Source organism: Silurus meridionalis, chromosome 11 (genome assembly GCF_014805685.1).
Source record: "Silurus meridionalis isolate SWU-2019-XX chromosome 11, ASM1480568v1, whole genome shotgun sequence".
Taxonomy (NCBI): domain Eukaryota; kingdom Metazoa; phylum Chordata; class Actinopteri; order Siluriformes; family Siluridae; genus Silurus; species Silurus meridionalis.
Window position 1 is genome coordinate 14,863,753 of NC_060894.1, and position 24,543 is coordinate 14,888,295.

A 24,543-nucleotide genomic window follows, 5' to 3' on the forward strand; every position below is an offset into this window, starting at 1 on the left:
TATTCAACCCCCACTGAAATTGATTGTTTTGGTCGGTTTGACATTGATTATGATCATTCAGTCATCCTGCTTACAATTAAATCAAAGAGGCACGTGTAGGTCAGACAAATATAACATAATATTTATAATGAAATAACCACAAATGTCTTTTCTGAGCTCACATCATTATCAGTTTTATTCAACCCCCAAGTGACATTCAATCTTAGTACTTAGTACAACATCCTTTTACAGTTATAACAGCTTTTAAACGTGAAGCATAGCTTGACACAAGTGTCTTGCAGCGATCTACGGGTATCTTCGCCCACTCATCATGGGCAAAAGCCTCCAGTTCAGTCACATTCTTAGGCTTGCGCACTGCAACTGCTTTCTTTAAGTCCCACCAGAGGTTCTCAATCGGATTTAAGTCTGGTGACTGCGATGGCCACTTCAAAATGTTCCAGCCTTTAATCTGCAACCATGCTCTAGTGGACTTGGAGGTATGCTTGGGATCATTGTCCTGTTGAAAGGTCCAACGTCTTCCAAGCCTCAGGTTTGTGACGGACTGCATCACATTGTCATCCAATATCTCCTGGTACTGAAGAGAATTCATGGTATTTTGCACACGCTGAAGCTTCCCAGTACCTGCAGAAGCAAAACAGCCCCAAAGCATGATTGACCCCCCGCTATGCTTCACAGTAGGCAAGGTGTTCTTTTCTTCATAGGCCTTGTTCTTCCTCCTCCAAACATAGCGTTGATCCATGGGCCCAAACAGTTCTAATTTTGTTTCATCAGTCCACAGAACACTATCCCAAAACTTCTGTGGTTTGTCCACATGACTTTTGGCATACTGCAGTCGACTCTTCTTATTCTTTGGGGACAGCAAGGGGGTGCGCCTGGGAGTTCTGGCATGGAGGCCTTCATTACGCAGGGTGCGCCGTATTGTCTGAGCAGAAACTTCAGTACCCACATCTGACAAATCTTTTCTCAGTTCCTCAGCAGTCACACGGGACTTTTCTCCACTCTACGCTTCAGGTAGCGCACAGCAGTCAAGTCAGCATCTTCTTTCTGCCACGACCAGGTAGCGTTTCAACAGTGCCCTTTGCCTTGAATTTGCGAATGATGCTTCCTATGGTGTCTCTTGGTATGTTTAACATCTTTGCAATCTTCTTATAGCCATTGCCCTTCCTGTGAAGAGTAATCACCTGTTCTCTTGTCTTCCTGGACCATTCTCTTGACCTCACCATGTTTGTAACCACACCAGTAAATGTCTAGAAGGAGCTGAGTATCACAGTCATTTTAAAGCTGCCTAATTGGTGCTTATTAGGCTTTATTGCTGCTCCCTGATATCCACAGGTGTTTTCAATACCTGATTGAAAACATTTCATTGAACCTCTGTTCTTCAGAGTGGTAGTCTTTAAGGGGTTGAATAATTATGTCAATGAAGAATTCACAAAAGAAACATTTACTACTGTATTACAAAACTAATTGATGTCATTTTAGTTGCATATGGTTCTTTAAGAAGTCCTTGTAGGATTACATTCTGAATACAATTACAAATGTACACTAAATTCCCTAAAACCATTTACAGCATTGGGGGTTGAATAATTTTGAACACAACTGTATTTACATACTCTTTCCATTATGTTTTTATACAATATTTATTATTTGGAAATTTATTTTTTCCTTATTTAATAACATGAAACAAAAAATGGGGTGGCATTTTGAAGGTTGGAACAGATTAAGGGCATTTGAAGTATTTTCAATGGGTAAAATTGATTTGATGTGCGAGCAAATTGAGCTACGAGCTCGGCAATGGAACAAATTAAACTCGTAGGTCAAGGTACCACTGTATTATACTACCAATCACAACAAAGCGTTATAAATATAACTATATAAATATAAATGTAAATATAATACTTATGCACTGTGTAGTGGCTTTAAAACTACACATAGGCTATTTATCTTTTCCTTATTATTATTTAAATTCATTAATTTATTATTTAAATTCATGCCAGAAAATATACTACACCTCAACTGTCCAGAAAAGATAAAAGGCACCATACTCATTCTTCTGGCATAGACTATAAAATTGTGATAGTTTATTTAGTTTAGAGCAAAGTCAATGTGATTCTCTTTTGTGTAGAAAAATGATCTATACTAATGATAATAAGATTACGCCCCTAGTATGTTTTACAAAGCGCAGGAGAAACAGATCTTGCGTCCAGACATCCAACTAAGACTATGTATTGAAAATTAAAATGCTGAGTTCTAGAAAGTAGAAATACATTTTTTTTCGCTGTACTTCATTGTAATGTGCATTTTTGTATTCTTGTGTTGCTTATAGGGGAGAAAGCTTTATTGACTGGAAGATCATATAAGACAGATACATACATACAGCATACTAGCATTAACAAGCTCCCTTTATTTACACTTAATTTTCATATAGAAGATGCCTTCACAGTTTTTGTACCTATGGGTGGAAAATAGCTTTATCCTATCCATTCTGACTATCATCTTGTATATTTAAAAACTTCTAATGCTAAAAACTCTGTATTTCATCTGTATTTCTTTTGGACATGTGTGTGCCCAAAACAACAATATCATGACATAGATTGATTATTGGGTAACAAAATAATAATAATAATGATTATAATAATAGAAAAAAAGAATAATTGTGTATATATATATATATATATATATATATATATATATATATATATATATATATATATATATATATATATATATATATACACAATTATTCTTTTTTCTATTATTATATATAAATTGTTCCAAAAATATCTTTTTGTTTTTGATATCAGCAGTGATTTGCAAAAAAGGAAGCACTTGCCCAGTTCTCCTTTGAACATTTGGTGAGCTTACATTCTGGGATTACCCTGAAGAGGAACTGGAAAGACTGTGATAAGAAAGCCAGAAACTTTCCAAAGCACAAGAAGCTTTGAATGGAGGGCAGAGTGGAGGGGAGGGGAGGTGCTAGCAATTTGGGTAATCCAGTCAGTTGAATCTTTTGCTGCTATGAGTCATAACCCTGCTGTTGGTAGTCTTATGGTTTTCTCTCTATGATCCCCATCAGTTCTACACAGACTCCAAGATATAATAGCTATATGTTGCTACTACAAATATATGAAATTAAAATGTATATGTATAATAAAATGTATATATCATATGATTGCGAGCTGTTTTTCCATTAAAATACCATAAATAACATGACATTCAGTCTCTAATCCACAAGTACTGTATATTGTGAATAATTTCTTTCTAGAAAAGATAGCAGTTTGAGGAGTACTCATTTATTTGCTAATGATACTACAATATTAATTTCCTGTTTACCAATCATATATGCACAGTTCACTCCCATATTTTATAATTAGTGAAAACATCAGTCTTGAACCCCCAATCATAACACTGACAAAAAGAAGTTATCATAATCTAGTATAATACCATAAAATGCATACGCTTCTCTTCAACTGGAAGTCATTAGTAAGCATTTTAGCTGGAATGCTGCCTTTCACAATTGAACTATCTGGATGTTATTACTAACTTCCATATAGAGAAAAAGTATATAATTTCTGTCATGCACAATACTGTGTTTTTTCAGGGACTTGTACTGATACACCCTACCTGAGTCACAATGCACATTCAATTGTGTGATTTTTTTTTTTTCAAACATAATATACAAGCATAATCGACAGCTAGGTGCAGATTACATGATTTTTGTGCATGATGTAGAGGCAAATAAACATCTGACACAAAACAAATGTAATAGTACACAACAAAGCAATGTACACTATCAATGCTTCTCATCCTGACCCAAAAGTGCGCTGAGAATTTGTATTCCGAATTTATTGATGATGGACAACTCAATTTCTCTCTGACTATACTTCCATAAGTACACCACGCCTGTCTAAAACAATTAATCATGATCATTACATTTACAATTTTTGTAGATATTTTTTTGCTTTTCTAACTAACAACAACTCTTGTATTAGTTAGCCTCTTACTTAGTAAAGTTTACTGTATAAATATTTGTATATATTTTTAATTAAATCTGTTTTGTGCTTTCCACTCACTTTATGATGATCAGTCGCCAATGTCTGTTTCAGCTGTAATATTGCAGGCAGCATGCAAGCATTGTTATTAATGAAAGATTAAGTGTCTAATGACTGTGCATTTAATTGCAGGATGTGTGTCTCTGGGTTGAGATTCAGATAATTCTCACATTTTCACATTATGAGATTTCCATTTTATGTTGTGTTGGTTCAGATAGTTAAAGCGTCTGTGCCACTCTTTACACATTTTACAGTCTCTGCAGTGACTACAGTCTTCAAAAACTTTTGAAATCCCCCTCAAAGAATCTCTAAAATACAGAACAGTTGTTCCTTCTGTGCCAGTTGTTGAATAACTGACTAGTACAGGTCTGGCACGAATGGTCAAAAGAACTGATATAATCTACTTAAAAAGGCTTCAGATTAAGATAAAATCTCTCAATTAAAGCTTCAGAATGTGGATTTGTTTTTGCTTTTGTTGTTTAAGCTGCTAGAAGTTCCTAGCAGACTTTCCTGTGACAAGCAAAAATAAAGTTTCATTGTTGTGGAGAAAAAAATAGCAATAGAGACTTTAAGGATTAATGGGCAGAGTAACTTTTTAAACATAAAAATTATTTATTGTATGCTGGAAGAGACTATTTTGTCTTGACATTCTAGAGTGTTTTGATGAGGACCATATCCAAACCTCTGTAAGGCATTTAATTGCTGTGGGTCTGCTGTGGGTCTCAGTGACCCAGATACTGGAGGCTCATAACAGAATATATCAGTATTAAACATATCTGTATAAAAATGCTGATCTCAATGTCCCAGCTAATTAATTTTAAATGAGTGTGCCTACTCCTAACCTAGATCTTGTACTATCAAATGTTCATACCACTGTATGCCGTTTATTTGAGAGTTATTAAAATCGTCATCTTTTGCGATTTTTGTATCATCAAGCATTGCTTAGTCTCTAATGGCAAAATATGTCTGGTAATTTATTGAGATGTTACTCAGGCTCCTATTTTCTTCCAACAGTTACATCACAGAGCATTTCGTATTGAATTATTTTATGTTGTTATCCTTTTTAATCACCTACAAAAACATAAAAGCAGTGAAAGATTTTAGTGATAAGGGCCTAAATAACAAAAAAACTGATTTTAATATACAGTGGTCCCTCACAGCCAGTACTCGAATTGAGGGGCCGGGTTAGATCCGGGACCCCTATAAAGCATTAGGAACCCCCCCATGACAAATAAAAAACTTAGGGGGCCCCCAAGATTATTTTAGTAAAAGATATATGAATTACAAACAACTGACCCCCCATAAGACTTGACTCAATTCGAGCACTGCCCGCAGCCCCTATGGTACCATAGTGAATTCATTTAGACATTATGTCACTTTAATACAATAGTGTTTTAAAAATTGTTATAAAATTTGTTAGTGAAAACATAGTTTAAAATGTTATTCCTAAAGTTCCTGAACATTTAGCCTTGCTGAGGATTCCCGTAAATGTTAAGATAATCTGCAACTGTTAGTTAGGTTTCAAATGAGAACCCGCAAATTTCCCGAGCCGCGAGGTCCGAACCCGAATTATGGGGGGATGACTATAATTATTTCCCGAAAAATCATATTCTAAAAAGGACAACTCAACTTACAGGTAGGAACATTTATGAGAATAAGTATTTTTATAGTAGTATATAAATAATGAGTACTCAATATTATTTAGTAACCTGTACCACCAAGCAAACCTTTACTAGATGTTTTCTAAAGGAGATTATCAATCCTACATTATTATGTACAATTCCTTTGAACCACTGTTCTTTCCAACATTCACATTAGCAACATTTATGTCTGTCTTTTTTTATCGACTGCTCTTTCAAAATCCAAAAACAGCATCTTAATGCGGTTAAGTTGAATGGTTCGTTCAAACAGATTTCAATTTGTGGGTGTGCTTCGATTCATTTTCCTGTTACATGACGTTATTTTTGGTCAAGTTGAAGTTTTTCTTTATATCTCTGAGCATGAATGTCTCTCCATTTGCAAACATTACTTCCCGCTGTAGAATTATGTATTTCAAATAGTTTGAAGATGGCATTATAACCAATGCCAAATTGCAACCATTTTTTTTTCTGGGGTCATAGTTAATGTCCTTTATTCTTATTGTGATGTAGACATGTAGACTGAGTGGTCAAGAATGCCAAATTGCCAAAATATCTGCTTTCGCAGAGTTAACAACCACTGGCTGCTAATTACTCTGACAATGATTGTGAAAGTTGGAAGAGTGTATGTATTTTTGTAACAGGTGTCTGAGATTTGTTTAATTTTTTGGTGACAGAATGCCAACATATTCTTTAATCTTTTGTGTCCTAAGATTATTGTGAACATGTTTGTTTATGGAAGTTGGTGAGAATCACACAATTGATATATAGGTCTGGATTAACAAAAACCTAGTTTGGTGGAGACTTTCTTTTACCATGACGGTACATTAAACTGGGCATTAGACTAAAGACATCTGGGACCAAAAAAGTCAATTATAATAAATTAGTAATTTTAATGAAAAAACCTCTGTAATCACTGGATTAATAAGGACAATATGGGAGGCATAAACAATTAAGTTAAATATGCTTTCTCACAATTTGTAATAGTGTTAAATCTCTTTGAACATATAATTTATTCAGTATTCCCTAATACTTTTAGTATACCACAGCAGAATGTAGTATAGTTAAAATTGTATTGAACTATAATTTACGTCTATTTTGGAACATTTCAACTATATATTGCAATAAATTGTCATGTAAGGTCTGAACATCATGTAAGGTCTGACCATTTTCACATGTAGAGTTTTCTAAGATGAATTTTCAATAAATTTGTTAGATTCTAATTTGGTACAGTATAGTACAATACAGTATAAGATTTATAATATATAGTGTATAATGTAAGCCTGGAATAACGTTATTATTGTCCTGTATGCAAAAATGTACTCGACTAGTATGTTTATTATACTTCTTCTTTCGGCTTCTCCCATAGGGGTCGCCACAGCGAGTCATCCGTCTCCATATCCCCCTGTCCTCCACATTTGCCTCTTTCACCCTGTCTACCTGCATGTCTTTCCTCACCACATCCATAAACCTCCTCCTTGGCCTTCCTATTTTCCTCCTTCCTGGTGGTTCCATCCTCGGCATTCTCCTACTGATATACCCCATGTCCCTCCTCTGCACATGTCCAAACCATCTCAATCTCGCCTCCCTCACCTTGTCTCCAAAACGTACTACATGTGCTGTCCCTCTAATAAACTCGTTTCTAATCCTGTCCATCCTCATCACTCCCAACGAAAACCTTAATATCTTCAGCTCTGCTACCTCCAGCTCCACCTCCTGTCTTTTACTCAATGCCACTGTCTCTAAACCATACAACATCACAGGTCTCACCACAGTTCTATAAATTTTCCCTTTCACTCTTGCAGATACCCTTCTATCATAAATCACTCCTACCACTCCTCTCCACCCACTCCACCCTGCCTGCACTCTTTTCTTCACTTCTTTAACACACTCTCTATTTCTTTGCACTGTTGACCCCAGGAACCTGAACTCCTCCACCTATTCTTCCTGCAACCGCACTCCACTGCCCTCCCTCTCATTCACACACATGTACTCTGTCTTACCTCTACTGCCTTTCATTCCCCTTCTCTCCAGCGCATATTTCCACCTCTCCAGGCTCATCTCAACCTGCTCACTACTCTCACCACAAATAACAATATCATCCGCAAATATCATAGTCAACGGAGACTCATGTCTGACCTTGTCCGTCAACCTGTCCATCACCACTGCAAACAGGAAAGGGCTCAGAGCCGATCCGTGATGCAGTCCAACCTTCACCTTGAACCAGTCTGTCATTTCTATTGCACACTTCACTGCTGTCACACTGTAGTCATACATGTCCTGCACCACGCTCACATACTTCTCTGACACACCTGACTTCCTCATACAATACCACAATTCCTCTCTCGGCCCTCTGTCGTACGCTTTCTCTAAATCCACAAACACAAAATGCAACTCCTTCTGATCTTCTCTATACTTCTCCATCAACATTCTCAAAGCAAATAAGGGGTCTGTGGTGCTCTTCCTCGCCATGAAACCATACTGCTGCTCAGATGGTCACCTCTTCTCTCAGCCTGGCTTCCACTACTCTTTCCCATAACTTCATGGTGTGACTGATCAACTTTATTCCCCTGTAGTTACTTCAAGTCTGCACATCTCCCTTATTCTTAAAGATCGGTACCAGCACACTCCTTCTCCATTCCTCAGTCTTTTACCTTCCAGAATCTTGTTAAGCAATCTGGTTAAAAACTCCACTGCCATCTCTTCTAAACACCTCCATGCTTCTTCAGGTATGTCATCTGGTCCTACAGACTTTTCATCGCTGCTCTCACTTCCCCCTTACTAATCCTATCCACTTCCTGCTTCACCATCTCCACACCATCCAACCTTCTCTCTCTCATTTTCCTTGTTCATCAGCTTCTCAAAATACACTCTCCATCTTCTCAACACACTCTCCTCATGTCAACACATTTGACTTGACACATTGCAGCACATCCTTCCCAGCTCGGTCCCTCTGCCTGGCCAATCAGTACAAATCCTTTTCTCCTTCCTTAGTGTCCAACTTCTCATACAGTTCCTCATTCAATTTTTCTCCTCCATCTCACAGGCAACTTGTACGCACAGATGATGTTTATCATCACCCCTTCAACTTCCAGCTTCACGTTCATCACTTCAGAAACTCTCTTTACCTCCACTACACTCTTACTGTACTCCTCCTGCAGAATCACACCTACACAATTTCTCTTTCCATCTACACCATGATAGAACAGTTTAAACCCCCTTTCAATGTTCCTGGCCTCCCCCCCTTTCCACTTGATCTCCTGAACACACAACATGTCTACCTTTCTTCTCTCCATTATATCAGCTAACTCTCTCCCTTTACCAGTCATAGTACCCACATTTAAAGTACCAACCTGAACCTCCACTCTCACTACTCCTTTTCCTCCTGTCTCTGTAGATGTCTTTCTCCTCTTCTTCTCCTCCTTTAGCCAACAGTGGCCCAATTTCCACCGGTACCCTGTTGGCTAACAATACCTGTGGCGGTCGTTGGTACTTGACCGATCCAATATGAAATTCTTATTCGTGATCTGCATATTCAATTTGGCATGTTTTACACTGGATGCCCTTCCTAACGCAACCCTCCCCATTTATCCGGGCTTGTGCAACCCTAATAGCTGGGTTTAGTATGTGTATTATACATAGCAAGTTAATTACATCACTATGATCAGTTGACTCACCTGTGAGGTCATCTTTTGGCCAGAATCCTAGTTCACAGGCCCTGCAAGTGTACTCATCAAATATATACTCATTCTCTTTACATGGAGTACAGGTCCAGCAGCAGCTAACTTCACCTTTCCGTATCACCTAGGATAAGATAGAAGGCATTCATTGAAAGTCCACTGATACTAAAATATTTTTAAATAGAATTTCACATGGAAAATCCTCAAAATCCTAGCTGTCAGAATCCAAATACATTTTCCAGCCTGTATATTAAACAGGTCTATGGAAGTCACACATATTTGTATGTTATGAATACATATAATTTCCAAATGTTTATTCATGGGTAATTATCATATTACACATTATATTTGTGTCAAATAACCTTATTTGAGCAGTATTTACACCTTACTGGCATGCATAAATGATTTAATATTATTTTATTGCATATTCGCAGTAACATTGAAATAAATTACAACAGTTGCATTTTCTTATAATGTCTCGACTTTACAAAATATTGATTTATTATTTCTCACCTTAATCTGAGCTCTTTCACAGGGGTCACTACAGACTGAGTGAATGATCATGCTGCTGTTGGCCCAGATTTCTTCATCGTCCATCTTTAGACCACTGTTGTCCCAGCTGCCAACATGAATGTAGCTGTAGTCTTCTTCACTCATTTGTTTAAAGTTCATGATCTCATATCTAAACAGTACACATACACACACACACACACACACACACACACACACACACACACACACACACACACACACACACACACACACACAAAACTGTTTGTAGATTGTACAGCTGTATGTTCACATATACACTTACATATAGTGTTATATATACAGATATACAGTTTATACACCACTTTTGCATAAATGTGATGTCAGATATTCAAATCATAAAACTAAAAAGAACATAATGCAAAATGCAATTACATCCATAAATTTGCTGAAATAACTGATGAGTTCAAGAGTTTGAGTATATTCAAAGGTATAACTGAAGTTAGGATTTTCAATCAAGGGAATGGTAATCTGGTGTGAGTTAAGCAGGCCCTCTCATGTTCCAACAACTTAAACTTGGGTTTTCATTATCAATGTCTATTTTTTACAATGTGTCAATAAAAGAAGATGCTTGATGATCAGGCATCATAAAAAAGATTTAATTTTAACCAAAACATTGTGAGAAAAATGTATACAAATGGAGGAAATTCAGCACCTCTGTTACTTTTTCAGGAAACAAAGTTCTATCTTATGGCAAGGCAAATAATATTATAAAATACAAAGAACCCAAGGGTAACATCTAAGGGGTCACAGGCCACTTTTGCATTGGGCAAACAATGAACAAGGTAAGTGTGTATGGTATGATAGGAAGGAGGAAACCTCAACCCTCTAAAAAGCACAATGCTGTCTGTCTGCATTTTGGAAAAAGGTTCTTTTTAGCATTGAGTTAATTAGGGTTGCTTTGCCTGGTGTCTAAGATTTCTTGACATTATTGATGAACCTATGAATTCTGGATTGCATCTTTAAATTCTACAGGAGATTGTCAGTGTAGCTGTCTTGTAACTAAAGCTTAACTTAGCTTAAGTGAATATATTATAGGTATATTAATAGAAGAAAAATCCAAATCAAGTCAATATTTGGTGTGACCACCCTTTGCCTACAAAACAACATAAATTATTCTAGGTATGTGTGCACACACTTTATGAAGGAACTCAGCAGGTCGGTTGTTCGAAACAGCTTGCTGAACTAATGACAGATCTTCTGTGGATGTAGGCTGCCTCAAATCTTTCTGTCTCTTCATGTAATCCTAGATAAACTTGATGATTTTGAGATCAGGTCTCTGGGCAGTCAAACCATCATCTCCATTCTACTGTAAGATGAAGATAGTTCTTAATGACATTGGCTGTATTTTATTGTCCTGTTGCAGGGCCAAGCAGATGTTTGGGCCAAGCAGATGTTTTCCTGATGGTACTGCATGATGGATAAGTATCTGCCTGTATTGCTCAGCATTGAGGACACATTACTCCTAAAATAATCTCCCACACTATTTTGCAAAAATGCATCCTCAAACTTGCGAGGAACCTCCACCATGCTTCATTGTTGCCTGCAGACACTAATTGTTCTGTAGCCCTTCAGCAAACAAACCTGTCTTCTGCTACTGCCAAATATTTCACATTTTGTCTCATCAGTTTGTATCTGCTGCCATTTTTCAGCACCCAGTTCTTATGTTTTATGCATAGCTAAGTCATTTACCCTTGTTTCTTTGTCAGAGGTATGGCTTTTTAGCCTCAATTATTCCATGAATACCACTTCTGGCCAGACTTCTCCAGACAGTAGATGGGTGTACTGGTTTCTGCCAGTTCTTTGCTGATGGCAGTGCTAAACATCTTCCAGTGTCAAAGAGAAATAAGCATGATGTGTTTTTCATCTGCTGCATTAAGTTTAATTAGCTGACCACAGCATATACCATCCTAACCATTAGCAGTTTCAGCAGAACAGCACATCTTAAACACCCAGTCTGCTTGAAAATGGGAGAGACCACTGTCTTCCACAACCTCATCTCACCTTTCTGTTTCAGTTAATGACAGTGTCTCAAGCAACAATAAAGTTGATGATAATTAGCACCTGCTTAGATTAATTAGTTATTCATACATCTAAGACTAATCATACAAAATCCCTGACTTTGTGGCAGTGTACAAAGTGTGCAAGTGTAAGAATTGCAAGCCAAAGGGTAGTCACTCCAAACATTGATTTGATTTAGATTATTCATGTGTATATTTTAAAGTTTATATTTTATAGTATATATTTAAAGTGTTAAAGCAACGCTCTCATCAGGTAACCCTTGAAGAATTTTTTTTATTTTTCTAAATATGTCTCTATTTTACCAATTCTATAAACCTTTGCTCCTACCTCCCTGGAGAATCCCCGTTCTCATCAAACAGCACCACTTCTCCCGATACACCAGTGAAATTGGTCCTCATGAGAAAGTCGAGTAGCTTGCGGCCATCAATCGGTCTCATTGCATCACACAGACCCATATAGCCAGGACACAGTGATTTCTGCATGGTGTGTAGGCCGTAAGCCATGCTGTAGATGGCATTGATGACAAAGCCCATCTTAGTGTCCTGAGCATAGTGGAGCCTGAGAGACTCTTTCTCTGATTAAAAAAATGTTAGATGTATTAATTCTTTACAGAATTTTACTTCATTTACTCTACATTGTGTGAGAAAACAGAGAATTTGCATTAAGTATAATTTCTTTCTTGTAAATTACAAGCTCTGATGTGTCTATACTCACTGGTGCAGGTGCGGTTATATTTTGTGTTTTCCTGTGTTTGTCCTTTGAGTCGGCATTGGAAGCGATGTTGCCAGAATTCAAGGAACCAGGGGTTGCGGTGGTTTGTGTCTGGCTGTAGGTTCAAATAGTAATCATCAAACCAAGTGACATAAGCAGATTGCAGTTTAATAGTGATGCCTCCAGCAGCCTCTTTCTGATAGCCATCTGTTACATCATAGCGATCAGCCCAACCATCGCTGCAGAGAGGGGCATAGAAAACCATCAGCAAAGAGTGCGATAGCTGTGAGATTTAATGCTGTGACAACAGGAGTTGGAATCAATTTACATGAACAGCAGTGTCCTAGTAGAAGAATAACCAAAAATTGTTCAAAGATTCTCAAGTGTAAAGTGAGAAAAAATGAGAATAGTGAACCTGTTTTAAAAAAACAAAACAAGCTTATTAAGACAAAATACACAAATTCACCTTGAAACAAAGGAACAGGAATATAGAAATAGACTATTTAAGAAAGAACAGGGTTGAAGGCAAAACAAGACAAAAAGCTCATTGTAACATGAACTAAATATAAAATGTAAACATTTTTACCATATAATTATAAACCACATTATAACCAATGACAGGGGAAATTTGTGACCCACCTAATAATAATAATAATAATAATAATAATAATAATAATAATAATAATAATAATAATAATAATAATATAAATGACTCGAGTAATTCAGTCAACAGGAATCTGTACCTATTATTAAATAAAAAGAAAACTGTTTATATATACAGTATATACTGTATATATATATATATATATATATATATATATATATATATATATATATATATATATATATATATATATAGATGCAAGGCATACCTCCTCTTTATTGTTAGAGTTTTGCAACTCATTCACATTATTTAATTGTAGCTGCACTTTGATGTCGTAACCTGGCTATCCAACTCATTCTCTTAAAAGCCAGAGGTGAGACAGAGACTCTGTAGCTGTGGCCTTCCTACTCTTTCAAATACACGCAAAATTATTTTGTGTTCATTCTGCCTTTTCAAACACCTCCAAGCCTATAGCTCTGGTGTTACACAACTTCGAGCGTAGGAGGTCTTTGTATCGTTTCTGTTATCTCACTAAAGAAGGAGAGGCTTTCATAACTCATCCTTGGAGCCAAAAGCAATGTGAGCAAAAACACTGAAGGCAGTGTGAGCAGTAAGTTTAAACCATTGCAGCAGTGTGCTAGTAAACTCTGCAAAAGCCCACTCACTGACCCATTGGGTCAGCCTTCTTTAGAACTGCTACTGTTTTAAAAAAAGATCCTGCATAAGAGCCAAGCCATTGTTGCTTAGTGTTACATTTAGATATAAAGCTACATTTTTTTTTACTTATTTTTCCTTAAGTTTTTGAAGACAGGAGGAGTGAGCTGAAGATTCTAATTACACTGAGACTAATAAAGTTGATAACTGCATGTTGAATTAAAATCCCTTTATGCACAATTGCACATTTACATCGTCTGCAATACATTTACATTCTTTCATTATGCTTAATACATTTTGACTATATAGCGTACAATTGTGGAAGATCAGTGATATAATTTCACTATTCTGTGTCAGCCAAATATTTATGTATTCCCTTTTGGGCTTCTTTCATTTGTCATTTCAGGAAAGCTTCCTTGCTGCTGTTATCTCAGGCCTTCCCATCAGATCTATATATATATATGTATAAACATATATATAAGGATTTTTTTTTATTATATAAAAAAGTGGGAGGTAACAAAGTACAAATACTTTGTTAATGTACTTAAGTAGATTGTTCTGTTATCGGTATTTTAATTTACTATTTACAACATTTTTCTTATTTCTTTTTACATACACTTATAAAATGTTTACACATCTGTAATTTCCACTTCTTTAATTTTTCAACCAGGCTCGTTACTTTAGTTTTGATCTATCTGGTAAAATGTCAACATTTTTTCTTTTCATTGCACACCTCTTTCAGCCCATCAACTTTTTTCTTGTCATTGCGCGGATTTTTTAATCTACCACTGGGATTTCATTTTCTGGCCCTCACACACCACAGATGTAGGCTAGTTTACGAAGATAACAATGAAGGCAGAAGGCAACAAGAGGTATGAGGTTTATGTTGATGAGACAGGGGGAGTCGGTGATGTAAACATGACTAAGGACAGAGACATTCCTGATCACCTGATCATCATCTTTGCTCTGCTTATGTTCCATATGGTGGATGTTCAGCCTGGATACATTCATTAGGTAACAAAATTTTTAATTTTAAAATATAAACTTAAAATATGAAGTAGGGCTGTCGCAATTAACGTGTTAATAACATGTTAAAGCAAATTAATTTTAACAGCACTAATTTTATTAACGTGTGATTAATGCAGTGCACATTTCTGTTTGACCATTTTTATTAAAAACATAAATCAATAAATATAAAAGCGGCAAAATGACTACATTAAACGTAACACACGTTTATTCACGATGTTCTTTCTTTAATCAGATATAATAAATAAATAAAGAAAATTCGCTATGATACACACAATGAACCCTCTGGCATTTTTTCCTCATAACGCCGAAATTAACTTCAATCACTCGTCTTTTTTGATTGTACAGATAAGAGCAATACATTTTACAAATCTGGAAGTACTCTTATTTGTTACACCCAAAATAACAACAAAACGCTGTGCTTTTGTAAAATAAAGAAAACAGACAGGGGGCGCTCTCTTTCGTCTCTGTCCTCTCTCATCACAGACACTTAAATTGAAACAACCTGAATCTCAGTGAATGCTTGCCTCTCAGACATGATAAATATATTAATAGAAAGTACAAAATCTTCACAAAACATGCAATTAATCATGATTATATTATTTAATCGATTGACATCTCTAATATAAAAATTACATGAGGTCCAGTTATCAGCTTGACACTAAAACAGGTAGTAGTAATGGCTACTTTGATGAGTAAAAAATTATGAAATGGCTGAAAAATATTATAATTCACATGATAAAAATGAATCCAAATATTGCATGCACTCATTATTGCAGGCTTTTTTAAGAACCATGAGGGTCAGTTTAAGGATTTTTTATAGACTATTGTTGTTTGCAAAAAGAACTGAACATGCACACATTCAAACAGACATTTTGGTTAATTATAGGCACTATCATCATTTTAGTGAGAGATAGTCAAGTAGGAGATCATTTGTGCAACTGTAATTAAAATAGCTAAACTCTAAAGGGCTTTTAAATGTATGCAGAAACAGCAAACAATGCATTAGTGAGATAACTGGAAAATATATAAATATGGCATGTGTTTAGGTTTACATTGAGAATATTAAATGTCTAATTTATATATTTTTTTGAGTAATCCCTGGTATGTAATGGTGGGCAACAGTCGGTAAACAAAAATCAATGTCAATGGAATAAGCCAAATCTTGTTTTATGTCCTTCCAAGAAAACCATGCCCTGCAGCACTAAATTGAAAGTACTGAGCTTTGGAAAACTGACCTAATTGAATATCTTTTCTTCCACTTTCAAAATTAAATCCAACATGCAAGGTAGAAGTGTTGGCAGCAACTCAGTGCTTGTCTGCCCAGCATTTGCCTGGAGCCTGCATCACAGACTGTTGTACACACACCTCCACATGCATGGCAGCTTCACTACGTCAAACCAGGCCGCCTGGATAACATCCATGACACCATTTTCTGAAATAGACACCACCCTTTAAAAATTCACATGCTGCATAAAGTAAACAACATTTGGGCTTTTCTCACAGGCCACAATTCCTCTCTTGGAAAGCACCAAAGGTGAATTTGAACAGGGCAACTTAAAGGCCCATTTTTGTAATGACCCACACAACATTAATGAGTGCATCAAACTGTCCATTAACATGTTTTACGGCAAACATTGACAAACAAAGCAATGCAGAAAACAGCCCTGATTAAATGGAAACAGAAATCAGTCTACACATATATTAATGAGCGTATACATAACATATAGTTATGTCTTGTTGGAAAAAGCACTCAGATTTTATTCTGTTAAATATTTCTACAGACACCTGCATGTGTTTATGTAGATGAGAGCTTAGCGCCAATACAGCCTGCCAGGGATCAAAGGGATCACACTTCCTCTGACAAATGAAGAGTCAGGGGACCCTTGGTGGCTTAGGCAAGATACATATTTCTCTACTCCCACATAGATATAACATAATTTGAGTAGGAAGCAAGAACAAATTTGAATAAGAGTATATTCAAAGCAATGATATAGCAATGAGAGCAACCTCCCATATCACTATAGGTCAGCAGCAAACAGTGGCAAGCCCCTTAAAATGATACACTTTTCTTTTTGATTTTTCTTGTTGAAGTTCTGAAGTCCTAATACAATGTCACAAATGCATGCCTAAGCCTGACCTTCTGTCTGGGTAGGAAAATAGATGTATTATATTTTAATACATATTCTCCCAAAATAATAGTTAAGAGGACAGACAGGACTGAATTGTGGCTAAATCTAAAAATAAGCACTTGTTTTGTCACATTTGAGAATAATTAAAATGCTACATATAAATACTATTATAAATAGCACACTAGCACACACTAAAAATGCATAAATTATATATCATATATACTATAAATTCAACTATTTGAGCTACAGTAGCTCATCTGACACGAGCCAGCCTCCACTCCCCACATGCATCAGTGAGCCTTGGCTGCCCATGTAACCAGTTCCCCACTGTTCCTTCCTTGGACAACTTTTGATAGATACTGACCACTGCTGCCTGGGAACATCCCATAGTGCTGCACTTTTAAAGATGCTCTGACCCAGTCGTCTAGCCATCACAATCTTACTCTCGTCAAACTCACTTTAATCCTTATGCTTCCCACTTTGCATCCCTGGGTGTCTCCGAGGTGGATCGCTGCCCTGGCAAACTGGACCCAGATGAGTGGAAGAAAATGGATGGATGAACGGCTGGATGGAAGGATCATTTGATATGAAGAAATTATTTGTAGGTGACGTAAGAAAGAATTACCTGCCAACCAAAAGGAACTCTCCCACTAGCCGACGTCTTCTCATAGCTTTAAGAATGCCACGCACAGTCATACCCTCACAAAAGCATGCCACCACACGTGCTTTGGGCAGGTGACTGCGCAGTTTTTCCAAAAGCCGGTCGAAGCTCTGCTCGCCGGCATTACTGTAGATCTTATCTGAATGTGCGATACAGATGCCTTCCTTGGCTGCCATTTCTTTGAAGGCCTCCATTCCACTCTCACCATAGTTTCCTAAGGGTTAAGAAATGACTTTATTAACAAGCTGTTGCATGTGATCAGACACATGTTGCATGTGACAAAAACTAAACGCCTAATATGGTCTATAGTTACTACCCAAAGTTATTGTCTGCTGGATTTTATACAGATATCATATTAAGATGTCTAAATGTAGATTGTAGTAATATTTATATTTTAAAATTAATTCTTGTGTGAATGAGACCACATTACATCTCTTGACTTCCCACTTATATCACTACGAAATGTTGTATTTTATCAACTGTTTATGCATTAAATCTGTCTTTGATTTGGTCAGTATGTGGTAAATTTTCTGATCTTAATTCATTCCCTGGATTTCCCTCAAATTTTACAGTTACAAACTGTTTTTCTTACATTTTCTAAAGGGTTGTTTCAGAATAGCACTTTTAGTAGTAAAAAAGTATAGCAGATTCCTACTATTTATAAAATTATTTTAATGTGAAAATGCAGGTTTCATATTTATTTCGACAATGTCTGGGGGTTTTGGACGTTGGACATGTGCATCGGTTCTGTATTTAATGCCTCATCATTGATCATTGCATAAAGGGAATGCTTTTGAGGCAGATGGCCCACTCACACATAGGATATATGTGCATGTGCTTAGCAGATTTAGACCTAAATGTGGGGTCAATTATGATCTGAAAGTCAAAGCCTCAAGAGGCTATTAGCCCTAAATGGGTTTAGACATAAATGGTGCAAAGGTTCAAAATAATAGAAGTTGGCTATGATGACCAGTGATGTTGACAGTGACTACAGTGTAAGATTAGAATTTGATTAGAATTTGATTTGAATCAGGCACACAATGGGCAAAAATAAAATACAGGTGCATTGCTGATATCCTGATTAAGTCAAATGATATAGCCTCATGCATGGCACATACAAGAAGCACTGCTTCTTACAGATCACTCCAATCAGCATCCATAAATTCCTCTGCTGCTGTGCTCATTAAAATATTGGCCCTGGCAGCAGGACACATAGGATAGGACACTAGGTAAATCTTAGCCAGTTGGGAAGCACAAGGCATGATTGGCCTAATCCGCATTGGTGGACGTTGTCCAGGCAACTCTGGGAAAGCTAATTTACTAATCAGGACTACTTGTTAGACCTCTGGTCAAAGAAGCCCTGGCAAAATATACTTTAAGGACATTACTTTGCCACCCTGCTTGGCTGGTGACATTGTTCTGCTTTCTTCTTTTACTGTCAAATTTTTTTGTTTCAGGTTTTTTTTTTGTCTTTTTTTAGTTGTTTAATCGCTTAAGACTTCTTTACATCTATCTGATTTTTGGGATTTTTGTGACAGTAATTATTTGACTTTTGTCAAAAAAAGGTGAAGGTTTCAACATTCAAAAGAAGGTTTCGAACATTGCTCCTGGCATTTATCTGAAATTCAGTCAAAGATTTAATGCTAGATTGACTGCTAGACTGGGTTTGTGTACTGACACATTAGAAATGCTCCTAAAGTGTAAAGACAGATTTCTTAAAGACATAAATTAGAGACCCAGTAAAGTTTATCGAATGGTGTATGAAAATATATTTTTCAGTTGCCACAGAAACATATTGCATTTTTATGTCTGGTACAAACTAATGAACATTATTCTGCTGTGCCTCTGTTTTACACATTGTCAGGGGTAAGCTCCCCCATTTCACTGGAAAATCAGGTCACCTACTTTCTGCTAGGAATATTGAACCATTGGTATCAAGTGTGCAGTAAGAGTGCTTATCTATAATTCATATACTGTAAAAATTAACATATATGAAAAGGCAATCACTAAACCTAGATAATCACATTAGTTTACTTAGTCTCCATTAATATATCATGGCTTATGGAAAATAATGTTATATACAGTCCCTTCTGAAAGTATTTGTCCCCACCACATTTCAAATGGCTAGGCCAGTTTTTGCTATAATATATTTGGATTTAAGATCATAAAATATATTAGACAATAAATTCGAATTTCCACTTCCATTTTTATGATATTTACAACTAGATGTGTTTTACACAAATAATCCAAACATGTTTTTCTTTTTCTTGTTGCACAGGTCTGTCCTGTTATATTTATACAATTATTACTCTGAATGACTACTATTGCTTTGAGCTCTGTGTTCCAATTGTGAACACCAACATGAAAATAAGACAGCTGTCTATGTGAGAACATTAATTTTTTAACTGAGAAAAGAGCAAAAACATTTGGATCCATTGCACAACCAGTGGGAATTGTCAGCCAGTACAACAATTTAAAATGTCCAAATAAACAAAATAAACCACTGGTGTACTAACACCTAGATCTTGAACAGGTCATCCAACAAAAATGACAAAAATGACAAACTCCTTATTTGGAGCCATTTGGAACTGGCAATAAAAAAAAATAAAAAAAAAATTCAACAGTTCTGAAACCAAGACAATTGTCTACCAAAGTGATGTAAAGACCAAAAAGTTGAGAGAATAAAATACTGCTCCAAAACATCAAATCATACAAGCTCAAAGATAAACAAGATTGAGGTACAGTGATGGCTTTAGCTTGTATCACTTTTGGACCAGGTTCACTAATCTTTATTGATGATGTAGCACAAAATTAATTTAGACAATTACAGAAACATTCTGTCTGCCAATTTACAGAGAAATGCATGCAATATCTGGCAATTTACAAAGAAATGCATACAATGCAATTTGGAAAAAACTTTATCATGCAGCAAGACAAAGACCAAAAACCTGCTGCCAACTACATGCTACATGGCAAATCTTTTCCCAGACCTTAACCCAACTGGCCATTTCAGTTCTTGAACTGATAAAGTTTAGTGAAGTTTGACTCTATGTATTCTTTATACACAAATGTCATGTTATTTACGGGTTGTTCCTAATTTTCACACAATCAGAAAGCTAGGCACAGAATAGTAAAATATATATATTGTATTTCTCTGTCTGGCACAACTTTCAAACTATCTCTTCCTCTGATCTACAGCCAAACACCTGTGTGCATAAATGAATAGAGTAATACCTAAAACTTTGTTCTAAAACCAAACAAATGAACCTGGTCAAGTTTGATAGTTTGATATAAAATCTATATTAAAAAGGTGGACTTACGTGCAATGGTTGCATTTGCATGATATCCATTATAGGTAAATTAGTTTTTTGATTTCATGTAAATATCAATAGCCTTTGAGCACTCTTAGTTCCACAAGGGAAATTAATTACAGTGTAACCAACACCCACTAACAGGGAAAAAATAAAACAAACATGTAAATGGTAATCACGATCACTCCTCATCAAGAGAACCAAGCTGTCCTACTGAATTATATGCTCTTTAATGACAAACACAGGGAGGTATAAACAAAAGCAGGGTGCATAAATGGTAACCCCAGTAACCCTAGGAACAAAATCAAGCAGCTTCTCAGTATGCCCATCAACTGTTTACATACCAACATGGCAGTAATAATGTGGAGGAGTTTGCACATCAATTACATATTTTTCAGGCAATTACAACTATTGAACAAAAGATCGTTATGACTTGGCATGATTAACTTAAAAGGGGTATTATTACAACTATTTGTTTATTTTTTTGTTTAATAAATTTTCTACAAACTTTTAATGGGTTTAAATTTGAAGTGACTCTAAAATGTAATTAATTATTTAAATGGACACATTAATATTATTATTATTATTATTATTATTATTATTATTATTATTATTATTATTACAACCCCAATTTCCTTATAGTTGGGATGCTGTGTAAAACAAATAAAAAGAGAATGCAATGATCTGCAAATTCCATAAACTCTTATTTCATTCACAGTTGAACATAGAAAACATATTGAATGTTTAAAATGAGGGAAAAAGGTCATTTTTAATTTGATGACCACAACATGTCTCAAAAAAGCTGGGACAAAAGAGAACGTGTTGAAACAATTGGAAGAACATTTATGAAAATAAAACATTAGGAATGATTTGAACAGTATTGTAAATGCAATTACAACAAAGTAGACAAATACTGTATATCACATGCAATGTTCAGGCCAAATTGGGTGATAAGGCAAGAAGGGCAGTTGGAGAAACCATTCAGACCCTAAAAATAGTTACTAAATTATTATGCTAGATTGCTACTGCCCCAAGCAATTCACAAATTTTAAATTGCCATTTTTAAACAAAAGAATATGCCACCAGAGTTATAATCACATAAAACAGTGCATGTAATCTTACCTTCTGTGTGTATGGCTGACACATAAGTCCAGTTGTATCTTTTGACAATGTCCACCATTGCTCTTGCCTGCTGAGCATCCGAGGGTACCACCCTCATGAAATACTTATACAGGGACTTATCACTGAGATCCATACTGGTGGCTGAGTAGGCAATTTGGGGTATGTTGAAAAGCTGAAGGAGATTTTGTACCTGGATAGCTACTGAGCTAGAGCCAGGCCCAATGAGGCCCACAATTGGTTTCTTCCCTTTCATGGGTATCCCTCCACCATTAGCTGAGCACCTGGATATGCTCTCCTCCTCCTCAGTGGAGACCAGGGTGTCACGGATAAACTCAATGCTCTGTTCCAGTGCCACTGCTGAGTGCCAACATGAGTCTCGGATCTCACAGCCCAGTGTGATGTTTGGCAGGATGTTTGGGTCAGCATTGATACGATCAAGAGTGTGCATCATAGCCTCCACACGTTGAATCCCATACTGCTCACGCACAGCACCACATTTACGCTCATGAACCTTGTCTGCAGGTGGCTGGTGGTGCACAGAAAAGAGTGCCCCAATGGTAATGTCACCCGGCATGTGGGCAAGTACCCGACGTTCAGTAGACTGGGCATGCACTCGTGTGCCTAGCCTTGTAAGACTGTTGATGTCTCCAAGAAGTGAAAAGAGAAAGAAAAGTAAAATCCCCATTTTCTGCTCTTTCTCAGATTAGTTAGTGCCAAATACAGACAAAGTCTTCATGGTATCTGCAACAGATATTGAAAAAAAGAAGCTCAGACAGAAAAAAGAAAAAAAATGTCTTGAACTATGAACTTATTCATTGTTATTTCATAAACATTATATCACGTAAATTAGTATGTTTTAATACATAAAAGCAAAAGTAATAGAATTTACGAAAAGGCTGCTGATTTTAACTTTCCTTTTAACGCAATCAGAACCCCCTTTTCTCTTGAAAGACTATAATAGCTTTTGGCAAAATGCTATTCGAGCTTTTAAAAATGTCAGCCGTATTGGAATCGAGTAAAACCTGTGAACGAATGGGCAGACTTTTCAGACTGATCTAGTAGCATTTGCCCAAGCAATCTAACGTCGACATGACAAGACCTAAAGTCTTAGAACTTAACAGCGTGTCCGTTGAGATAGACTAGATGCTGTCCGTGGTGCTGAAACGTCTAGAGTTATATAATCAAGCTGCATTCAATTACAATCAGGCAAATGAAATAATTTGTCCTCAAAAGAAACACGTGTAAAATGAATAAGCTTCTCTGACTTTCAATATTTAGCTTGACAAAGCCAAACCTCACTTCACGGTTGCCGAATTATACAAACCCGATGTGTTCCATAAAACTGAACAATATCATGGTTTATCAAAATAATGCAAATATAATTGACAGTTCATTTATACATTTACAGAAATCTTACCGTTTTCGTCTTACTTCGTGTCTCAAAAGCTGGACATCTCTTAATGCAATAAGCGCTCCTGAAAAGCGTGCCGTTTCAGCTCCGAGTGTCACATTATAAAACACCGCTGCGATTTTGCGCTCAAGTCCAAGTGTTTTCATACGCAAAGGATACTAAGAAACAATGACACATCCCTTAAGTGTAGCCTATGCGCGCGCACACACACACACAAACACACACCTCCATTTCAGTGGACTAACAGCGCAAAGTGAGCGTAGGTGGTTTGCAGTATTCTGTTCGCGTTATGGGAAATTTGTCTGTCTGTCAGGTTGGGCCAAATAACTGAACGACCCTATGTGTGGGTTTAACTGCTGCCTTTTTGAATAATATTTATATAGGGTTATTTAACGTTGGGCATCTTGTTTTGAAACCACATAAGAACTCAAAGGTTCTCTAGCATCTAATGAACTTATTGTCCGTCCTCAAAACGAAGCACAACCCAGGATTGCCCATTACATTTCAATGGTTTTATACCTACGTGGGCATATTATTACATTCCTACAGTCATGCGTTTCAATACATTGATTATTAAGATAAAATCATGAGATGCATGTTTGCTGTACCTGCTTTACAACATATCATAGCTGATCTTGGAGCACTACTCGAAACCTGTCACCGGGGCACGGGCACAGAATTGCTATTTTCGCTACATGGCAAGTAATTTTTATCCTCCTCTAATATCAAAAGCAAAGTCTTGTGTTACTTGTGTAGCGCGCCATCTTCTGGATAGACTCCGCATTGCACATTAAGGTTTGAAAGTATTTGGTTCAGTCAGTTCAGATATTTCTTTTTTGGTGTTCATTTAGGCTTCCTCTAGTTAGAGTTCTCTAGTTTCCTCCCAGTTTTAAAACATGCAAGCAGGCAGACATGGTTATCTAAATTGATCCTAGGCATAAATATGTGTATATATGACCCTATCAACTGTTGTC

The 24,543-nt window shown here is 36.5% G+C and overlaps 1 protein-coding gene across 1 annotated transcript in view; it reads right to left on the reverse strand.

Annotated features, from left to right (window-relative positions):
- grm5a (glutamate receptor, metabotropic 5a) overlaps nt 1-24,204 on the reverse strand; it is a 29,051-nt gene extending 4,847 nt beyond the window's left edge. The window contains exons 1-7 of the mRNA XM_046861935.1: nt 23,576-24,204; nt 22,159-22,899; nt 17,690-17,939; nt 12,652-12,887; nt 12,265-12,511; nt 9,880-10,048; nt 9,364-9,490 (exon numbers count right to left, since the gene is read on the reverse strand). Coding sequence (XP_046717891.1) covers nt 9,364-9,490; nt 9,880-10,048; nt 12,265-12,511; nt 12,652-12,887; nt 17,690-17,939; nt 22,159-22,843 — 1,714 coding nt within the window. The 5' untranslated portion in view covers nt 22,844-22,899; nt 23,576-24,204. The remainder of the gene's footprint in view (nt 1-9,363; nt 9,491-9,879; nt 10,049-12,264; nt 12,512-12,651; nt 12,888-17,689; nt 17,940-22,158; nt 22,900-23,575) is intronic.
- Between the last annotated feature and the right edge of the window lie 339 nt (nt 24,205-24,543).